The sequence below is a fragment of the Brassica oleracea genome, chromosome C3 (genome assembly GCF_000695525.1).
Source record: "Brassica oleracea var. oleracea cultivar TO1000 chromosome C3, BOL, whole genome shotgun sequence".
In the NCBI taxonomy this organism is placed as follows: Eukaryota; Viridiplantae; Streptophyta; class Magnoliopsida; order Brassicales; family Brassicaceae; genus Brassica; species Brassica oleracea.
In genome coordinates this window covers 8,878,624-8,893,825 of record NC_027750.1, presented here as the reverse complement: position 1 = coordinate 8,893,825, position 15,202 = coordinate 8,878,624, and the positions used below count along the sequence as shown (strand labels likewise).

Here is a 15,202-nt window from a genome sequence, read left to right as displayed (position 1 = left end):
GAAATTGGAAAAATTGAAACTGTGCGAGAAAATGTTGTCTATTTTTAACACGTATGTCTAATTTATCAATAAAATTATTTAGAAATTATGATTGTCTACCACAATGTTTCCATTGTCCTTGTCCATATCACTAAATATATAATTAACGAAAAATAGACAACATTTTCTGCCCCTCACCAAATATAAAATCACACACAAGCTAATCTTAAATCCTTCGATCAAAGTTTTCACTTTCATCACTGTCCAACTTTCTCTCTCTATGACAATTCTTTCTCGAGTGATTGTCGTACTCTATCTCCGGCGATTGTAGCTGCCATGGCGAGTCTATGGAGAACTACACAAGTGAGTCTTTTCTTCTTATACCTTCAAGTCATTTGTGTTTAGATTTCATTAATTTTCAATTTCCTCTCACTTAATTTGTCTCTTTTTCAGTGTTTTATCTCAAATAGAAAACATTTAAAGTATGTGCTTGAGTCTTGGATTTGTTTGATTCTAAATATATTGTTTGTCTGATACGAACATACAAAGTTTGAATTACTTTATATGTGTTTTAGTTCTTTGTGCGGCATCCTCGATCTTAGTTTTAATCTCTTCTTCCTTCGGTTGTTGGTTATTAGATGAAGAGAAACACATGTATGCTCTCATTAGAAGAAATATATGGAGTGATGGAATTGCAATATTTGGGATTTTTTTTTTTAATTCGACGGATATTCATATATTTTAGTGTAGTTTCAGTTCGGGTTTTGGATCGGGTTAGAATGTTTCGGGCGCGTAGCAAAAACAATACAGAGGTAGTGGCCGTATTGGTGGTTATTATACTATTATTAGTTGAACTTTGAAACAACAGGTTTTTTAGTTTTTTGTTTCTCCATTAAAAGTAATGCTCAGTTTTCTTGTTGTCTAATTCTCCCTTCCGACACACTCGTAAAGTTGGGGGGTTTCTGTCCCAATCTCGCGCTCGCTGCCAGATCCAGAGTCAAAATGGAGTCACCTCACTCGAATTTGCTCCCCGAGGTCGATTCCCTACCCGATGGATTCGTCGACGGAGCTGCTGACCCGCCTCCGGTGGTGACCGACGAACAAAATCGTAACGATGATGTCCCGATCGAGAAAGCAGAGAAGCCCAGGACTTTCCCCGTTCCGCTCTGTGAAGAAACGGATGGTAATGACAACGGCGGCGGCGTTGATGACCTAATCAAGGTCTCCAGCAAGCTTAGCTTAGAGCAGAAAGAATCATCTCCTCCTCCTATTACTACTCAAGCATGTGAGAGAAGAATTGAATCTTAATTGGCTTTTTTTTTTCTTTTCGTATTTGTAACCTAACTTTGTTTCTTTGCTGAGTTAAGTAACAGAAGGGGCGTCTACTCAAAATCCAAACTTGTGCAAGGACAAGGCACCGGACTCAGCTCAGAGTGTGGATTCGGTCAAACCCAGAAAACAAGTTAGTGTTTTTTTTTTTTCCCATTAAGCAAAGGCAGAATCATTTATGTTTATGTGGTGCTGATTGATATTGGAAGCAGGAGCGTAAGAATTCAAAAAACATGTTCAAATCTGAAAAGGAGTTTCTTGAATTCATGCTCAAGTATCAACAAGTCCTTTCTGAAAGAGATTCTGGTAAAATTAATTAGGACAACCAGTTTTGTTTGTGTCACTTCCATTGTTCTATGCTTTTGAGAGCCAGCAAAAGTCATTTGTTTTGTTTCTCCTTTATTTTATGTTAGCTATTACTGTCCGTGACAAGCTTGAGTCACTTTGTAGAGAGTTACAACGTCAAAACAAAATGTTGATGGTATGCATTCTTTTCTTCTTCTTATTCTGCTCTTTTTACTCTACTTTCTTTGCCTTATAGAGTGTCTTGTCTTGTTGTTGTTCCTTTGTATTACAGGAAGAATGCAAGCGGGTTTCGACTGAGGGACAGACTTTAAGATCGGATTTGTCGAACAAGTTCCAGGAAGCAATCAAGGTTTGATGAACATTTGAATTCTTCCCAGTGTTTTGATCTTTGCTGCTGGTTATAAAGTTTGCCACTAGTATTTGGTAGTAAGGACTTTTTAATATATTTGTTTATCCTTCCTCAGTAGGCAAATCCCGATGCATCTCGTTCTGAGTTATTTGCTCATGGAAATAATCTAATCCTTTTTCTTCTTCCTTAACATGTGAAAGCCCGCACTAATATTGGCTGGCACATGTTAGTTTCACGTAGATGGAGACTCTGTAACAGACTGATAGAACATTAATTTGATTACTTTGTAGGCTTTTGCAATATTCAGAAACTTGTAAAAATGAAACCATCCTTTTTCTTTTTCTGTTATACTCTTGACCTTACTAAATTCACTTTGGTTAATAGGATGTGAGCATTAAGTTGGACGAGCAAAAGGATGAAAGCCTCTCACAACTAAAAGAAAATGAGATGTAAGCCCATAGAACACAATCCCCACAGTTTAGATTTGTAGTGGAGCAGGAAATGTTATAGCACATGTAGTATTTTATACATATCATTTTGTTACACAAAATTAAAATCATTATGACTAGGCTCAGTCACATTCTGCAGACTATATTCTAGAGGTCCTTTGGCAATATCATTGGGTTTTGTTCACTTAATCTCCAGGTTAAGGACGAAGTTGAAGCATCTGGCTGATCAATATATGCTTTCAGAACAACAACATGAGCAAAGAGTACAATTTATATTCTTTCTTCAAACTATATATATAAAGCATCATTTAACTGTGACCTATTTATTTATTTCCGTTTGTTGAAATGAGAACAGTTGAAGCAGAAAACACTGGAGCTACAGATTTCTGAATTAAAAATCAAACAGCACGAGGAGAAACTCATCCATGAGCAGTCTCAGATGAAGGTTTACGCAGATCAAGTTTCTCAGCTTTTAGCAACGGAGAAAAACTTGCGGGTGCAACTAACATCTGATGGAGAGAAGTTCCAGCAGTTCCAGGTCTGCTCTCTTCCCCCTTATTTTCTTGCAGAGTATTCATCTTCTTTTCTTCCACAAGATCATTTGTAATAAATGAAAACATGATGCAGGATGCGTTGGTGAAGAGCAACGAAGTGTTTGAAACATTCAAACAAGAAATCGATAAGGTAAAAAACATATCTTTGAAATGCTACTTTCTGTGATCCTTATTGAAACTGATCCTATCTTGATTCATATAGATGTCAAAAGCAATAAAAGAACTGAGGAAAGAAAACGCATTCCTGAAGAGCAAAACCGAGAGATCGGATCTTACTCTCATAGAACTCGTTGAAGAGGTAAACCAAACCACTTTTAAACCATTTTTGTGAACCAATAGAAGATAACAATGGTTTTGGTTGAACAGCGTGAAAGATTGAAGAAACAGTTGGAGAAGACAAAGAATCAGAAAGATAAGCTTGAATCGCTTTGCAGATCCCTTCAAGCCGAAAGAAAGCAAAAAGAAACTAATAACACTAGTGATTCTTCTGCTCAAAGCTTGAAGCAGTGAGAGAGATTGATTATGATTTTAAGGTTTTTGTTTCTTTGTTTTTTCTTTTTCTTGTGGTAAACTAATTAGCAATTCGGGGGATCATTCAGAATGTTTTTTAACCGGAACCAAAACGAATAATCATATTATTGGTTATTGTTTTTTTCTTATATTCAAAATATCTGAACTAGACCAAATCGATGTCTGAATAAACATTTTATATATTTACACAAAAATGTGGGGGAATCTTGAGCTACCGAGAAATTGGTTACAATTTCAGTTTTTCCTTGTGGAGTTATAAACTAATTAGTATTCAGATTAAAAAATTTAATCTGCAATTCCAATTAGTCAACTTTAATTTCAAATATAAAAAGCAAACTAAAAGTAAATAAATAATTAACTAAGAATAATATGTCTCTCCATATTCGTATTCTTTTTAAGATATAAAAAGCGTTTCACAGTGTTACAAAAAAAAAAAAAAAAAAAAGCGTTTCACAAGTCATTATGATCAAAATAATACTCCAGTTGAGAAAGAAAAAGTAAAAAGGAGAAAACGTCAATCATTTGATCAAGACCTATGTAACTAATCGTACGGCTCATGTGATTTGAGACGAATAAAAAACCTACTACTCTTCTTCTAATTGAAATCGAGCTGTGTTGCTGTTGTTACAACAACAACAAACAAACAAAAAACAGTGCCCTTTCGCGCAAGCTTTGAGTCGTCGTCCCTTCTCTCTTTCGAATCCGCCGTCTCCGATACGCTTTTTCGCCGGCGCGGTAGATCGTTCAAAGCTAAGGTAATCAATTTCCCTCTGCGTTATCGATCTTCGATTCCTTTTCTCCGGATTGTGACCCGACGATTGTTAATACTGCTGATTTTTGGTTTTACCAGTAAGAGAGAAAATGTGGGGAATCTTGAGGCGAAGTGCCGTCGATGGAGGAGGCTTCTCTGCTTCGGTAAAAAGAGTCTTTTGCTCCTTTGCTTTTTGTTTTATCTCTTCATTGACGATACGATTTGAGATTCTGATTTTTTTTCGAAACTGGATTTTTTGAACAGTCTCTCAGAAGGACGCGATTCGCTTTGGTTTCCGCAAGGAGCTATGCAGCTGGTTCAAAAGAGGTAAACGTGTTTGTCGAAATCCACCTACTTACACATGTGCCTTGTGTGCTGTAGTCTCTCTTAATCTAATAAGCTGGTGAAGACAATTTTGGATGATTAAAAGTTTTAATTGAAAGACAATCTTGGATGATTAAAAGTTTTAATTGAAAGACAATTTTGGATGATTAAAAGTTATAGCTAGTTCTTTGTGTATGTAACGTCATTTACATTTTTGTATGTATATCCTTGTTTAGATGACAGTTAGAGACGCTCTGAACTCTGCAATCGATGAGGAGATGTCTGCAGATCCTAAAGTATTCGTCATGGGTGAAGAGGTTAGTTGCAGCTTACATTATTGATTATATCATCTGGCGTTTATAGTCAGATATCGATATTGATATTGATAATTTCATCTTTTGTCTTATTTTTGTAGGTTGGACAATATCAAGGTGCCTACAAGGTTAGAATTACTTTGACCTGGTGGAAATATAGATTTTTAGTTTTTACTTTCTCTTGTTCTCACCCTTAATCATGTACTCTCAGATCACTAAAGGCCTATTGGAGAAGTATGGTCCTGAGAGAGTTTACGATACCCCTATTACCGAGGTTTGGATTTCTTATATTACTTTCCTTGTGTCCGTTTTCTAGATTGGGAAGAAGAATTCTAACAGTCATCTTTGTATCATGTCTTAGGCTGGATTTACTGGAATTGGAGTTGGTGCGGCCTATGCTGGCTTAAAGCCCGTTGTAGAATTTATGACGTTTAACTTTTCTATGCAGGTTAGCGTTGGTTTTGTGTTCTATTTTTCTAGTACTACATTGACCTTGACCTTGCGTAGCATCGCTATTGCGTTATGGGGATTATGCACTGTTGTGCAAAGACATTCTTTTTCTATGTATCCTTACATCTCTGTTGGAATTTGTTTCAGGCAATTGATCATATCATAAATTCTGCTGCAAAGTCGAATTACATGTCTGCTGGACAGATAAATGTACCCATCGTCTTTAGAGGACCCAATGGTGCTGCTGCTGGTGTTGGTGCTCAGCATTCTCAGGTAAACGCTAACGCAAATTCTGTACAACATACCTTTTCCTTCACACAAAAGAAAGATAATGATAAACAAATAGGATCTTTGGCTTTAACGTTGATCAAATTTTCCCTTAATAAATGAGCCATTTAGCTGATTGATTATGATAAAAGTTCTTAGCACAGTAATATGCAAACTGTTTTCTCGTGAGCTTGGTAATGAACACATGAAACCATGACTGTCTCTCTTAGAGAAGGGCCTAGAATGTATGACTAACATGATTGGTAGATGTATTTATGATTGTAGTGGTACCATTCATTGTTTAAGTAACATGATAAATACTAGGATCCAGGAGTAATCTGTGTTTACGAGTGCTTGTGGCCTTTTATATGTATATCTGGATGTTAAATGAAGGTTTTTTGTTATACATTTCGCAGTGCTATGCAGCATGGTACGCCTCAGTTCCTGGTTTGAAAGTTCTCGCTCCATATTCAGCTGAAGATGCTCGTGGTCTTCTTAAAGCTGCTATTAGAGACCCTGACCCTGTTGTCTTCCTTGAAAACGAGTTACTGTAAGTAGTACGCCTAATCTGAATTCTTGTCTATATGATTAGAGCCTAAAGCCACACACATAACAAACCCCTCTTAATTTGATTACGTCATACAGATATGGTGAATCATTTCCAATTTCAGAAGAAGCACTTGATTCAAGTTTCTGTCTTCCCATAGGCAAAGCCAAGGTACTTGTCGCTTGATTTATATCGCCCTCTTTGTTTTTTTTTTTTGTGTGTGTTTCTCTTTCGTGTTTCTTCAGTCTAGCAGTAGGATGCTTTAATGATGTATTGGCTATAACAGATTGAACGAGAAGGAAAGGATGTAACCATAACAACTTTCTCGAAGATGGTCGGTTTTGTCCTCAAGGTTTGACCATCTCCTTTCAGTAATTATAACTGAGAACATTTTTGCTAGTTTTCTGTCTCTAGATCAAGTATTACTCTCAGAGGATTTTTGCCTCGCATGTTTCTTACAAAAGTGGTGTTCCTCTTTGTTCTATCTCTGAATTAAACTTAAATGTAAATGATTCCAGGCAGCTGAGAAGCTCGCAGAAGAGGGAATAAGTGCAGAGGTATGAAGATTTTCAGTTTTTTGATCTTGTGATTCTACATCAAATACGTAAGCTCTGAAATTTTTTGTGGTAATAAAATGGATAGGTAATAAATCTGCGGTCAATCCGTCCGCTAGACAGAGCAACCATCAATGCTTCAGTGAGAAAAACAAGTAGATTGGTAACAGTTGAAGAAGGTTTCCCTCAGCATGGAGTCTGTGCAGAAATCTGGTTAGAAACGAATCTATTTTTGGATTACTATATCGCTATTGTCAGAATCATTGATTAATGTTTGTGTTATGGTGGTGGGATCAGTGCGTCGGTTGTGGAGGAGAGTTTTTCATACTTGGATGCACCGGTGGAGAGGATAGCAGGAGCTGATGTTCCAATGCCTTACGCAGCTAACCTAGAGAGATTGGCTCTTCCTCAGGTAGAGGATATCGTTCGAGCAGCCAAGAGAGCTTGTTACAGATCCAAATAAAGAAAATGATCATCGTCAGAAACCACCACCAACACATTTCTTCTTTGATCTTTAAAGGGAAGGAAAATAAGAAAAAAAAGGAGAAAATGATGTCTCTTTTGCTACAAAACACCCGTTACTCGTCATTTTATTTGATCTCTTGCTATTGTTAATCCTCTGGCCTGCGGTTTTTCATTTTTCCTTTTTGTCTTGCGAATTGAAAATTATACATCTTTGGGAGTCTAGTAAGAGAGTTCATATAACACCTGCCTTTTCTTTTGTGAAATGGTTGGGCTGTCTAATCCCAACAAATAATGAATGAGGTGTTCCTAAACCTGTTTTATGTTCTATAATTAGTATAAGTCATTTCTAGAATAATTTAATTTGATTTCCATTTAGTGTGTTATCCTGATACGGTTGACACCTGCTAAAAATTGATATATGAAGTGAAAACTTCTCAGAACTTGCAATATTAGAAGATGGATGGCTTAATCTCATCTGGGTGAATCATTTGGATGATGATGCATGTCGGACGGTTGTACAAACAAACATGACCAAAGTAAATCAAAAAGCTGAAGTCAAAGTGTTTCGAAACATTCCAATCTTTGAAGCCTCAAAACACATTTCACCAACTGTACAATTTATAAAGTAGGATTCTAAGACTACCTGAACTGTGTTTTTTTACACCAAAGTCAAACCACATTTCATTTGTGCACTCTCTCGCTCTTTCAATTCTGCTACAAAGAATATGAACTTCTTCAACCAATACTTTATTATTGATGCACTAATAAAACTGTCAACTCATTTCCCCCTTTCATCTAATCCTATCTCCGGACCCCAAAAACTTCTGATCTGCTCCTGAAAAGCAAGTCCATAGAGAGCCCAAGCGCTGGAGGAGGTTTAAGACCCCATATGTACTTTCTAGAAGAAGAAGACCCGTCTTTGTTTGAAATCTTTCTCATCGATGATGTCCCTTCCCCAACCTTCAATGATCTCGATGACCCGAAAGAAGCCTCATGCGTTGCACTAAATACTGAGCTTTTCTTTGATTGATGATGATCTTCTTCCACTGGGTGTTGCCCAACTGCACCATCCTGGTGAGGAGGAGGGAACTTCTCGCTCTTGCTCTTCCCATTTGTGTGTGGCAACACTCTGCATCTCTGTAAAACACAGTGGGAAAGGGTTACGTTACATACATATTGTGTCTCTATGTGTGTGTGTGTGCATGAGTATGAATGAGATGAAAAGAAGAATGTGCTCACATCTAAGGTGGCTTGATTCTCGGCATTAGCTTCTGGAGCTGGAAAAGCTCGCCCAGTGCGATCCCCGCGAAACCTTATTCTTCTAGCTCCTTCTACACCATTAGCTTTTTTTGCAAGACTCTTTTGCCTAACAAATGAGGAGATCAGTTACAATTGAATCTAATCAAATAGTTCCAGAAAACACATAGAAGAAGATGTAAACGTTAGTACCTTCTTGCCTCTTGGTCCCTTAGCTTTATATTAAGTTCTTTGGAAGGTGGATATTTTGGTAGACTTGATGGATCACACGCTAATGGTTCACTCGTAAAGAACTGTACACACAAACCAAATTATAGAAACTTTTGCTTGCATTACATATCTAATCACAAACTAACAGTCTCATGTTTTATATGCCACACAATTAAAAGATTAGAATGCTAAGATGACTCACTTCACTATTTAAAGCTGAGGTAGAAGTTCCACGATCATCAGGATCTATAGCGAGAAGTGTCTCCACTAGATGCACAGTTGATGGAGCGAAGCCGCTAAATGCTTCAGACACACAACGTTTGTACGGATGCTGCGGCTTAAAAAGGGTAGCGTTGGGTAATTTGTACTTCCTCCAGTACAAATCTGATGGGGAGCCACATAACTTAAATATCTTATGAAGTTGTTCTACCTAACAAAAAAAAAAACAAAATTAGTTTTAAAAAAACAATAGTCTTTATTAATTATGCATTTATATGGTCCCAAGATCATGAAGTTGGTTTCCAAAGATAAAAGTTAAACTCACCAAGCAGCATTAATTTTACACATCTGTATCTGATAGCTAAAGGTTTTGGTTTTACCTCGGTTCTTCCTGGCATAACGGGCTTGCCAGCAAGTAACTCTGCCATGATACAACCAGCACTCCAAAGATCAACACCCGTGCCATAGTTGGTAGCTCCAAGAAGAAGCTCTGGAGGACGGTACCAGAGCGTGACAACACGACTAGTCATTGTTTGCTTTTTTTGCTTTGGGTCGTAAAACGTAGCCAACCCAAAATCAGCAATCTTCAGTATTCCATTGTTATCTATCAGCAAATTAGAGCCTTTTATGTCTCGATGTAACACTCCTCTACTATGACAATGCTCTAGCCCAGATAGTAGCTGCTTCATAAAGCACTTCACCTGAATAACAAACAAAATGGACGTTAATAATTATCTAGAAATACTTTTTGTTGCGACGGACCAAATGTACTCTTGGGCCGGACGCTCTACTAGAGCCAGGCCAGATGTCCGTGTTGGAGGCTAGATACTCAACTAGAGCAACATCTGGTGACGGACATCAGGCTCTAGTAGACCATCTGGTCCGTTAAATCACTTTTCAGCACTTCTTAAAGTAAAAAAAAAAAAAAAAAAAAAAAAAAAAAAAAAAAAAGACAACAAACCTGAGAAATATCAAACTTGGAACCTTGAGTAGCAGCAAGACCAGTGAGATCATGGTCCATATACTCAAAAACAAGGTAGAGACTACAAGAAACCCTGGAAGCAACTAAGCCTTGAAGCTTAATAACGTTAGGATGATCTAGGCGTCGCAGCATAAGAATCTCTCTGGCCATGAACTTTACACTCTCTGCTTCCAAATTATCAAACCTAACTTTCTTCAATGCTACAATATCTCCAGTCAATAGATCCTTAGCTTTGTACACATTGCTGTAAGTTCCTTGCCCTATCTATTAAAATTAAAGGGAAGAGTATTTATTATAGGAAACAACTATATAATTATATTAGTGTTTTGATTAATACTTAATTTAATGGTTACCTTGTCGAGCTTCTCGTATGTGGTGGCTCGTCGAGGAGTGAAGTCTTTGATGGATTCGCCGCAAGCAGCAAGCAGCCACGGTGGCCATCCTTCCGGCGCAGAGAGACTCATCCGTAACGTACGGCGAGAAGAGCCGCCGGAGAAGTCGCCGGTGTGCCACGTTCTTGCCGTCTGAATCTGACTCTTCTTTCTTTCTCCGATGTCGACTACCTCCGGTACAGATACAGAAGAAGGCAAATGATCCGTCTTAGTATCACGGCGGAGGTTTCCAGGAAGAGGTTCATCTTTGGCCCCGGCGGAGTTTTTGCAGAGAACGCAGCCCATATTGTTTGAATCGCCGGAAGCTCTTTTATCGCCGTGAACGTTAAACCGCTGTAACACAGTGGAAATCGGAAGTTGCCAAAAACGACAGTGTTTTGAAGCAGACGAGTCTTTGGCACGTAGGAGAGTGGAGCACGGTGGTCTTCCGTTAATAGTTATTAACGGTGTGGTTTCACGTCAATCTGAGATGTGACGTCATCTCTCTGTAACTAAAAGAGTTCTGAAGAATATGTGCGCTATTTATTACGCGACATGCCATAGAGTTTTGGTATTTGTACATGTAACATGCCTGAAGTAAAGTTATAAAACTGATCAGCTTAATGAAGCCTTTGTCATCCGTAATACGCTGAAGCCCAAAAGTTATTCTACTTTTTTTTTGTTCAAACGCATTTGACTTTTTGTGTATTTTCCTTTCACTAAAGTCTATTTATGATCCCTATCTCATTATTATTTAATTTTGGATACCGTTTTGTCAACGAAAATAATAATTTTAGAATCAATATTTTTATATGAATATTAAAATATCTACGTTGTATTCCGCCAATAAATTATTTTGTAAAGGTGTAGCATTTTTCAGATAAAGAGAACAATTCACGACGCTAAAGATATTTTATTTTCAGTTATGTTAATATTTTGCTACATCCTTCCATCGACAGATACACAATTCAGCAAATTTTAATTTTCAATCATGTTATTTTAAATGATTTTTAAAACTACATCTTCATATGCAACTTTTGTACTTCCATCATTTAGATTAATTTTGTTATCTATATAATTTATGAACATATTATTAAAATCCCTAATGTTTTGCAGCTTCGCTTTTCAGTAACACAACATACAATACAAACTTGATATTTTGTACCACTTCACCTAAACCCAATTGTACAACCATACAGTTTAGTAACAAGTGCATCGTAGCTTCAGTGCGCATAAAACAAAATAAAAGCATAGATTTAGTACAATTGTACACTCAGACAATTTAGTCCTTGAGATTTGATAGGCTACATTTGTCTGTATAAGACATTTGTCTATACATACATACATACACCAGCAAGGACATTTGTATGTATGTATGATTGACACGTGGACTAAACCAACCCACAATCTGATCTAAATAGATCAAGTTCCTCTAGATTCCTTCCTCACTGCACTTCAGTTACTACCAAATTTTTAATTTATTAATATTCCAGAATTTATTGACAAATAGCAACTTCACAGTTCACATAATCATTTATAACAAAGAATGCTCCCCCTATAACAAATTGATTTATACAAGCAAAAAGTCATATAACTTTGTTGACGATGGACAACATGTTGAAGTTGTAAGTCTCCCACCAAGACTAATTCAAATTCAGTGTTATCAAAGAGCCAAACAAGGAACAAACAAAGTAAACAAACCAAAGACCACGACAAAAACTTATGCAAGAAAACCCGTGAGTTCTTCTTCGAAAACAATGATCGTAGAAAGATATAAATGAATGAATGGTCAACATTAAACTTGACGGGTAGTTGAGTTTCAAACCAAACGAAACGTCTAGCTTTCGTGTTCACTAAATGCAATGTCTTTAATGGTTCGACCTCTATCTCTTTATGCATTTTACAAAAGGGTATTTCTCTCGAATATCTATTTTAAAAATTTTGTCACAAAAATAGTATTCGAAGAAAAAATGACTAAAATAGCTTTTTTTTTATTTTAAAATTTTTAACATTTATTTTTTATTTTTAAAATTTAAAACCATATCTTTAAAACTCAACCTTTTAACTCTAAACTTAAACCCTAAGTCTAGATTAGTTAAACCTAAAATAAAAATGTAATTTTAACATTTAATAAAACTTATTTTAATTATTTTCTTCATTGAATGCTATTTTGTGAAGATAAACTAAAAAAGACTATTTTTTCTTTCACAAATTCTCACACAAGGTTTAAGTTTTAACTAAAACAAAACACTAAAATCCCTTGCAATTTGAATTTCAGGTGGGTTTTAGTTTGGTTTTGTTCAATCATTCTATTACTTTATTATGGGATCATAGATACACTTTCCAGAGTAAAAACCTGTTCTTGTATATCAATATTTTAATTTTTGGCCAAATATATCAAGATTTTTTCTCTATTCAGGATAATTGAAAAAGAAGTTAAACCACCTTTTCAATATTTAGGATAATTGAATATGCCAAGATTTTTTTTCTCTATTATAATCATCTTGGTATGTAGTTCTGTTATTTGGTTTGGTTTATAGGGATTGAAGAAATAACCGGTTCTATCACGAAAACCGATCTTAAACCAACCAACTCCATCAACACTCAACCATAAGAATTAAGACAATGATCATGAATAAAACCTGACAATGACACACTTCATGCCCGATGATCTACTAGATAAGATCTCCTTTTATGGATGTAAGCATTGCATTTAGTATTTTTTTTTAAAAAAGCAGTTCACTCTTAATCATCAGACAAGAACAGAAACGCAACACATAAAGTTAAAAACCAAATTAATATCATGTCTAGCGCCAAATGAAGCCTGGTTTGATGGATTCTAACCAGAACAGAGCTTTTCAAGCGCCACATTCTCATCTCCACCACTTGATTCAATTGCACTCCTAACCTGAGCATCTCCAAAACCCATCTCGACGAGTCTCTTCACCTGCCACAATACAAGTCTCTTTAGCACAAAAACCAGACGTTGCATTTAACTCTCAAAACCTTTTAAATAGTCATATCCAACAACTCACTTTATCCTCAAGAGAAGAGTTCTTGGCGAATGTTTGGGTCCAGTAACGAGCTGTTGATACAAACACTTGATAGTTCTTCATGTACTGTAAACAACAGAGAAAAACAGAACTGCTTTTAAAAGTGTAACTAATTAAAAAACGAACTTAGCCGATGAATGATGATTAAGGTAAAAACCTGTTCAGCAACAACAGCATCTTGAGGGTCTTTAGGCTCTGGTGCAGAGAGTAATGCCTGGACTGAAACAAGAGCTGTCTTCAAAGTAAGAGCTGGACTCCACTGGTCTTTCAAGACATCCAAGCATATTGCCCCGCTTTGGCTACTGATATTCGGGTGCCTTTTTGGGTTTGGTTAAGATAATCAAATCAAATTATTAATTAGCACACAATGCACTGCCCAGATACCGTTACTACTCAACAGAGAGTTGATATTATATAAGGTTAAAAGAGAACGTTAAAAAAAGATTGAAACCTTCTGACAAAAGATAAGAGATTATCAAACCAACACACCCCCAAGGAAAATGTAAATGATACAGCCAAAACATTTACCCCAAAACCAAGACTAAAGAGTTATATCAATCTCCATAATCAGAAAACTAAAGATAGAGACTTTGAAGTGATTGACATAAGAATGAATGAGAGTGAATCTGCTTACCAAACTTTGGTTGAAAATTGCATCTTTGGAGGCTCAAAGGGATACCCTTCTGCAATTTTAACAAAAAAAACAATAAACCTTTAATCATGAACCCATAAACACAATCGAGAAGAATTTCACATTCCATATATGAAAATTCAACAAAACCCTAACTCAATTCGAAGCAAAACCAAGTAAACCCCCAAACTTTAGCATCACTAATCGAAAAAAAAAAGCAGGAAAAGAGAGACCTGGAATGGTGATATCGATCTGAAAGGTTCCGCCTTCGTAAGGAGTTCCGATTGGACCCGGGATGGTTCCGGTGAGTCGGGTAAGGTTATCGGATTTCGGGCAGACCCGGATGCCCGAGGAGTCTCTGTCTTTCTCGCAATCTTGGAGCTCTTTCTGGACTCGACTGATATCTATCATCTTCGCGATCCGATTGAAAAAAAATAATCCCCAAAAGAGAGAGAGAATTGAAAGAAAAAGATAAGCTGTTGAGTTAAAAGAAGCTTCTTTTCTTTTCTTGCAGGGATTATCGAACAGACGCTTTTTCGGGCATATTAGTAGATTTTAAAGTTAACTTTTTTTATTTTACTTCTTCATATTCCTGAATTTTTTTTAGAGTTTCGGGCATATTAAAAGTACAATGAATAGTTGAACAAAAAAAATACAATGAATATTTTTATAATTTTTTTTTTTTACCATACTTTTAAATACAAATCGATCAATAATATTTAATTTACTAAAGAAAATTTAATTAATGTTTCTTAATATATATAAATACTTTGAAAAATATATAAAATTTATCTTTATATAGAACCAAAAAACTTTAAAAAATCTTATTTTCAGGTATGAGAGAATATAATTTAGTGTTATTCAATTGCTGATTTTAATTATTTTGTTTAAATTTACTGTTATTAATTATTGTAAATAAATTATTTCTATTAAAAAATTTTAAATATATAATGTTATTGGTTTTTGTATTGACAATCCTTTCAGTAAAAGAATTTAAAATCTGTTTGTCAAAAGAAAAAGAAATAAATCTATTGTTATTCAATTAAAATTTTAAATATGTAGCAATAGATTTGAATATAACATTTAAATTTTTTTGTGTTATTCAAATTTGATAGATTCTTACAATTTATTTGACTTGAAAGAGTTTGAAAAGATTCTAATAAAAATTGTGTTTAAATATGTTAATCAAGATCAAACCTTTAACCTTCGGATTTTATAAACAGCCTTTACTATTATTAAAGAAGATCCAAGTCTTGAATTACACGAAATAATAAGGAACTCTTAAACCGAAAGCTTTTTCATTTGGTTTA

The 15,202-nt window shown here is 35.7% G+C and overlaps 4 protein-coding genes across 5 annotated transcripts; 2 read left to right on the top strand and 2 right to left on the bottom strand.

Moving 5' to 3' along the window:
- Positions 1-159: 159 nt before the first annotated feature.
- LOC106328815 (beta-taxilin) lies at positions 160-3,627 on the top strand. Of its 2 annotated transcripts, XM_013767337.1 has the most exons (12): positions 160-342; positions 931-1,264; positions 1,347-1,441; positions 1,518-1,614; positions 1,722-1,789; positions 1,886-1,963; positions 2,348-2,412; positions 2,609-2,675; positions 2,768-2,950; positions 3,040-3,096; positions 3,169-3,264; positions 3,333-3,627. In XM_013767337.1, exons 1-12 carry the CDS (start codon positions 316-318, stop codon positions 3,474-3,476), a joined length of 1,311 nt encoding a protein of 436 aa, XP_013622791.1. In that variant the 5' UTR covers positions 160-315; the 3' UTR covers positions 3,477-3,627. The 2 variants fall into 2 exon arrangements, with proteins under 2 accessions (XP_013622791.1, XP_013622790.1); XM_013767336.1 differs by lacking the exon at positions 160-342 and having other exon boundaries at positions 1,521-1,614.
- A 467-nt stretch (positions 3,628-4,094) lies between these two features.
- On the top strand, positions 4,095-7,482 carry LOC106328315 (pyruvate dehydrogenase E1 component subunit beta-1, mitochondrial). The gene is made up of 14 exons (XM_013766738.1): positions 4,095-4,252; positions 4,348-4,412; positions 4,513-4,575; positions 4,809-4,889; positions 4,988-5,014; positions 5,098-5,160; positions 5,248-5,334; positions 5,484-5,609; positions 6,020-6,153; positions 6,249-6,321; positions 6,437-6,502; positions 6,669-6,707; positions 6,793-6,917; positions 7,002-7,482. Exons 2-14 carry the CDS (start codon positions 4,359-4,361, stop codon positions 7,165-7,167), a joined length of 1,104 nt encoding a protein of 367 aa, XP_013622192.1. The 5' UTR covers positions 4,095-4,252; positions 4,348-4,358; the 3' UTR covers positions 7,168-7,482.
- A 216-nt stretch (positions 7,483-7,698) lies between these two features.
- LOC106334794 (probable serine/threonine-protein kinase At1g54610) lies at positions 7,699-10,839 on the bottom strand. The gene is made up of 7 exons (XM_013773160.1): positions 10,191-10,839; positions 9,817-10,101; positions 9,236-9,556; positions 8,839-9,066; positions 8,619-8,719; positions 8,409-8,535; positions 7,699-8,306 (listed from the first exon to the last, which is right to left on the bottom strand). Exons 1-7 carry the CDS (start codon positions 10,512-10,514, stop codon positions 7,971-7,973), a joined length of 1,722 nt encoding a protein of 573 aa, XP_013628614.1. The 5' UTR covers positions 10,515-10,839; the 3' UTR covers positions 7,699-7,970.
- A 2,042-nt stretch (positions 10,840-12,881) lies between these two features.
- Positions 12,882-14,393, bottom strand: LOC106334796 (ubiquitin-conjugating enzyme E2 27). The gene is made up of 5 exons (XM_013773162.1): positions 14,126-14,393; positions 13,896-13,944; positions 13,419-13,578; positions 13,244-13,327; positions 12,882-13,155 (listed from the first exon to the last, which is right to left on the bottom strand). The coding sequence occupies exons 1-5, from the start codon at positions 14,301-14,303 to the stop codon at positions 13,048-13,050; spliced, it is 579 nt and encodes a 192-aa protein (XP_013628616.1). The 5' UTR covers positions 14,304-14,393; the 3' UTR covers positions 12,882-13,047.
- Between the last annotated feature and the right edge of the window lie 809 nt (positions 14,394-15,202).

Coding starts and splice junctions, on each gene's coding strand:
- LOC106328815 (XM_013767337.1), top strand. CDS start 316: ATGGCGAGTCTATGGAGAACTACACAA. Junction 3,097..3,168: donor TCAAACAAGAAATCGATAAG/GTAAAAAACATA, acceptor TGATTCATATAG/ATGTCAAAAGCAATAAAAGA. Junction 3,265..3,332: donor TCATAGAACTCGTTGAAGAG/GTAAACCAAACC, acceptor TTGGTTGAACAG/CGTGAAAGATTGAAGAAACA.
- LOC106328315 (XM_013766738.1), top strand. CDS start 4,359: ATGTGGGGAATCTTGAGGCGAAGTGCCGTCGATGGAGGAGGCTTCTCT. Junction 4,413..4,512: donor GAGGAGGCTTCTCTGCTTCG/GTAAAAAGAGTC, acceptor TTTTTTGAACAG/TCTCTCAGAAGGACGCGATT. Junction 6,708..6,792: donor AAGAGGGAATAAGTGCAGAG/GTATGAAGATTT, acceptor TAAAATGGATAG/GTAATAAATCTGCGGTCAAT.
- LOC106334794 (XM_013773160.1), bottom strand. CDS start 10,514: ATGGGCTGCGTTCTCTGCAAAAACTCCGCCGGGGCCAAAGATGAACCT. Junction 10,102..10,190: donor CATACGAGAAGCTCGACAAG/GTAACCATTAAA, acceptor TAATTTTAATAG/ATAGGGCAAGGAACTTACAG. Junction 8,307..8,408: donor AGAATCAAGCCACCTTAGAT/GTGAGCACATTC, acceptor TGTGTTTTACAG/AGATGCAGAGTGTTGCCACA.
- LOC106334796 (XM_013773162.1), bottom strand. CDS start 14,303: ATGATAGATATCAGTCGAGTCCAGAAAGAGCTCCAAGATTGCGAGAAA. Junction 13,579..13,895: donor CAATTTTCAACCAAAGTTTG/GTAAGCAGATTC, acceptor AAACCCAAAAAG/GCACCCGAATATCAGTAGCC. Junction 13,328..13,418: donor ATGCTGTTGTTGCTGAACAG/GTTTTTACCTTA, acceptor TGTTGTTTACAG/TACATGAAGAACTATCAAGT.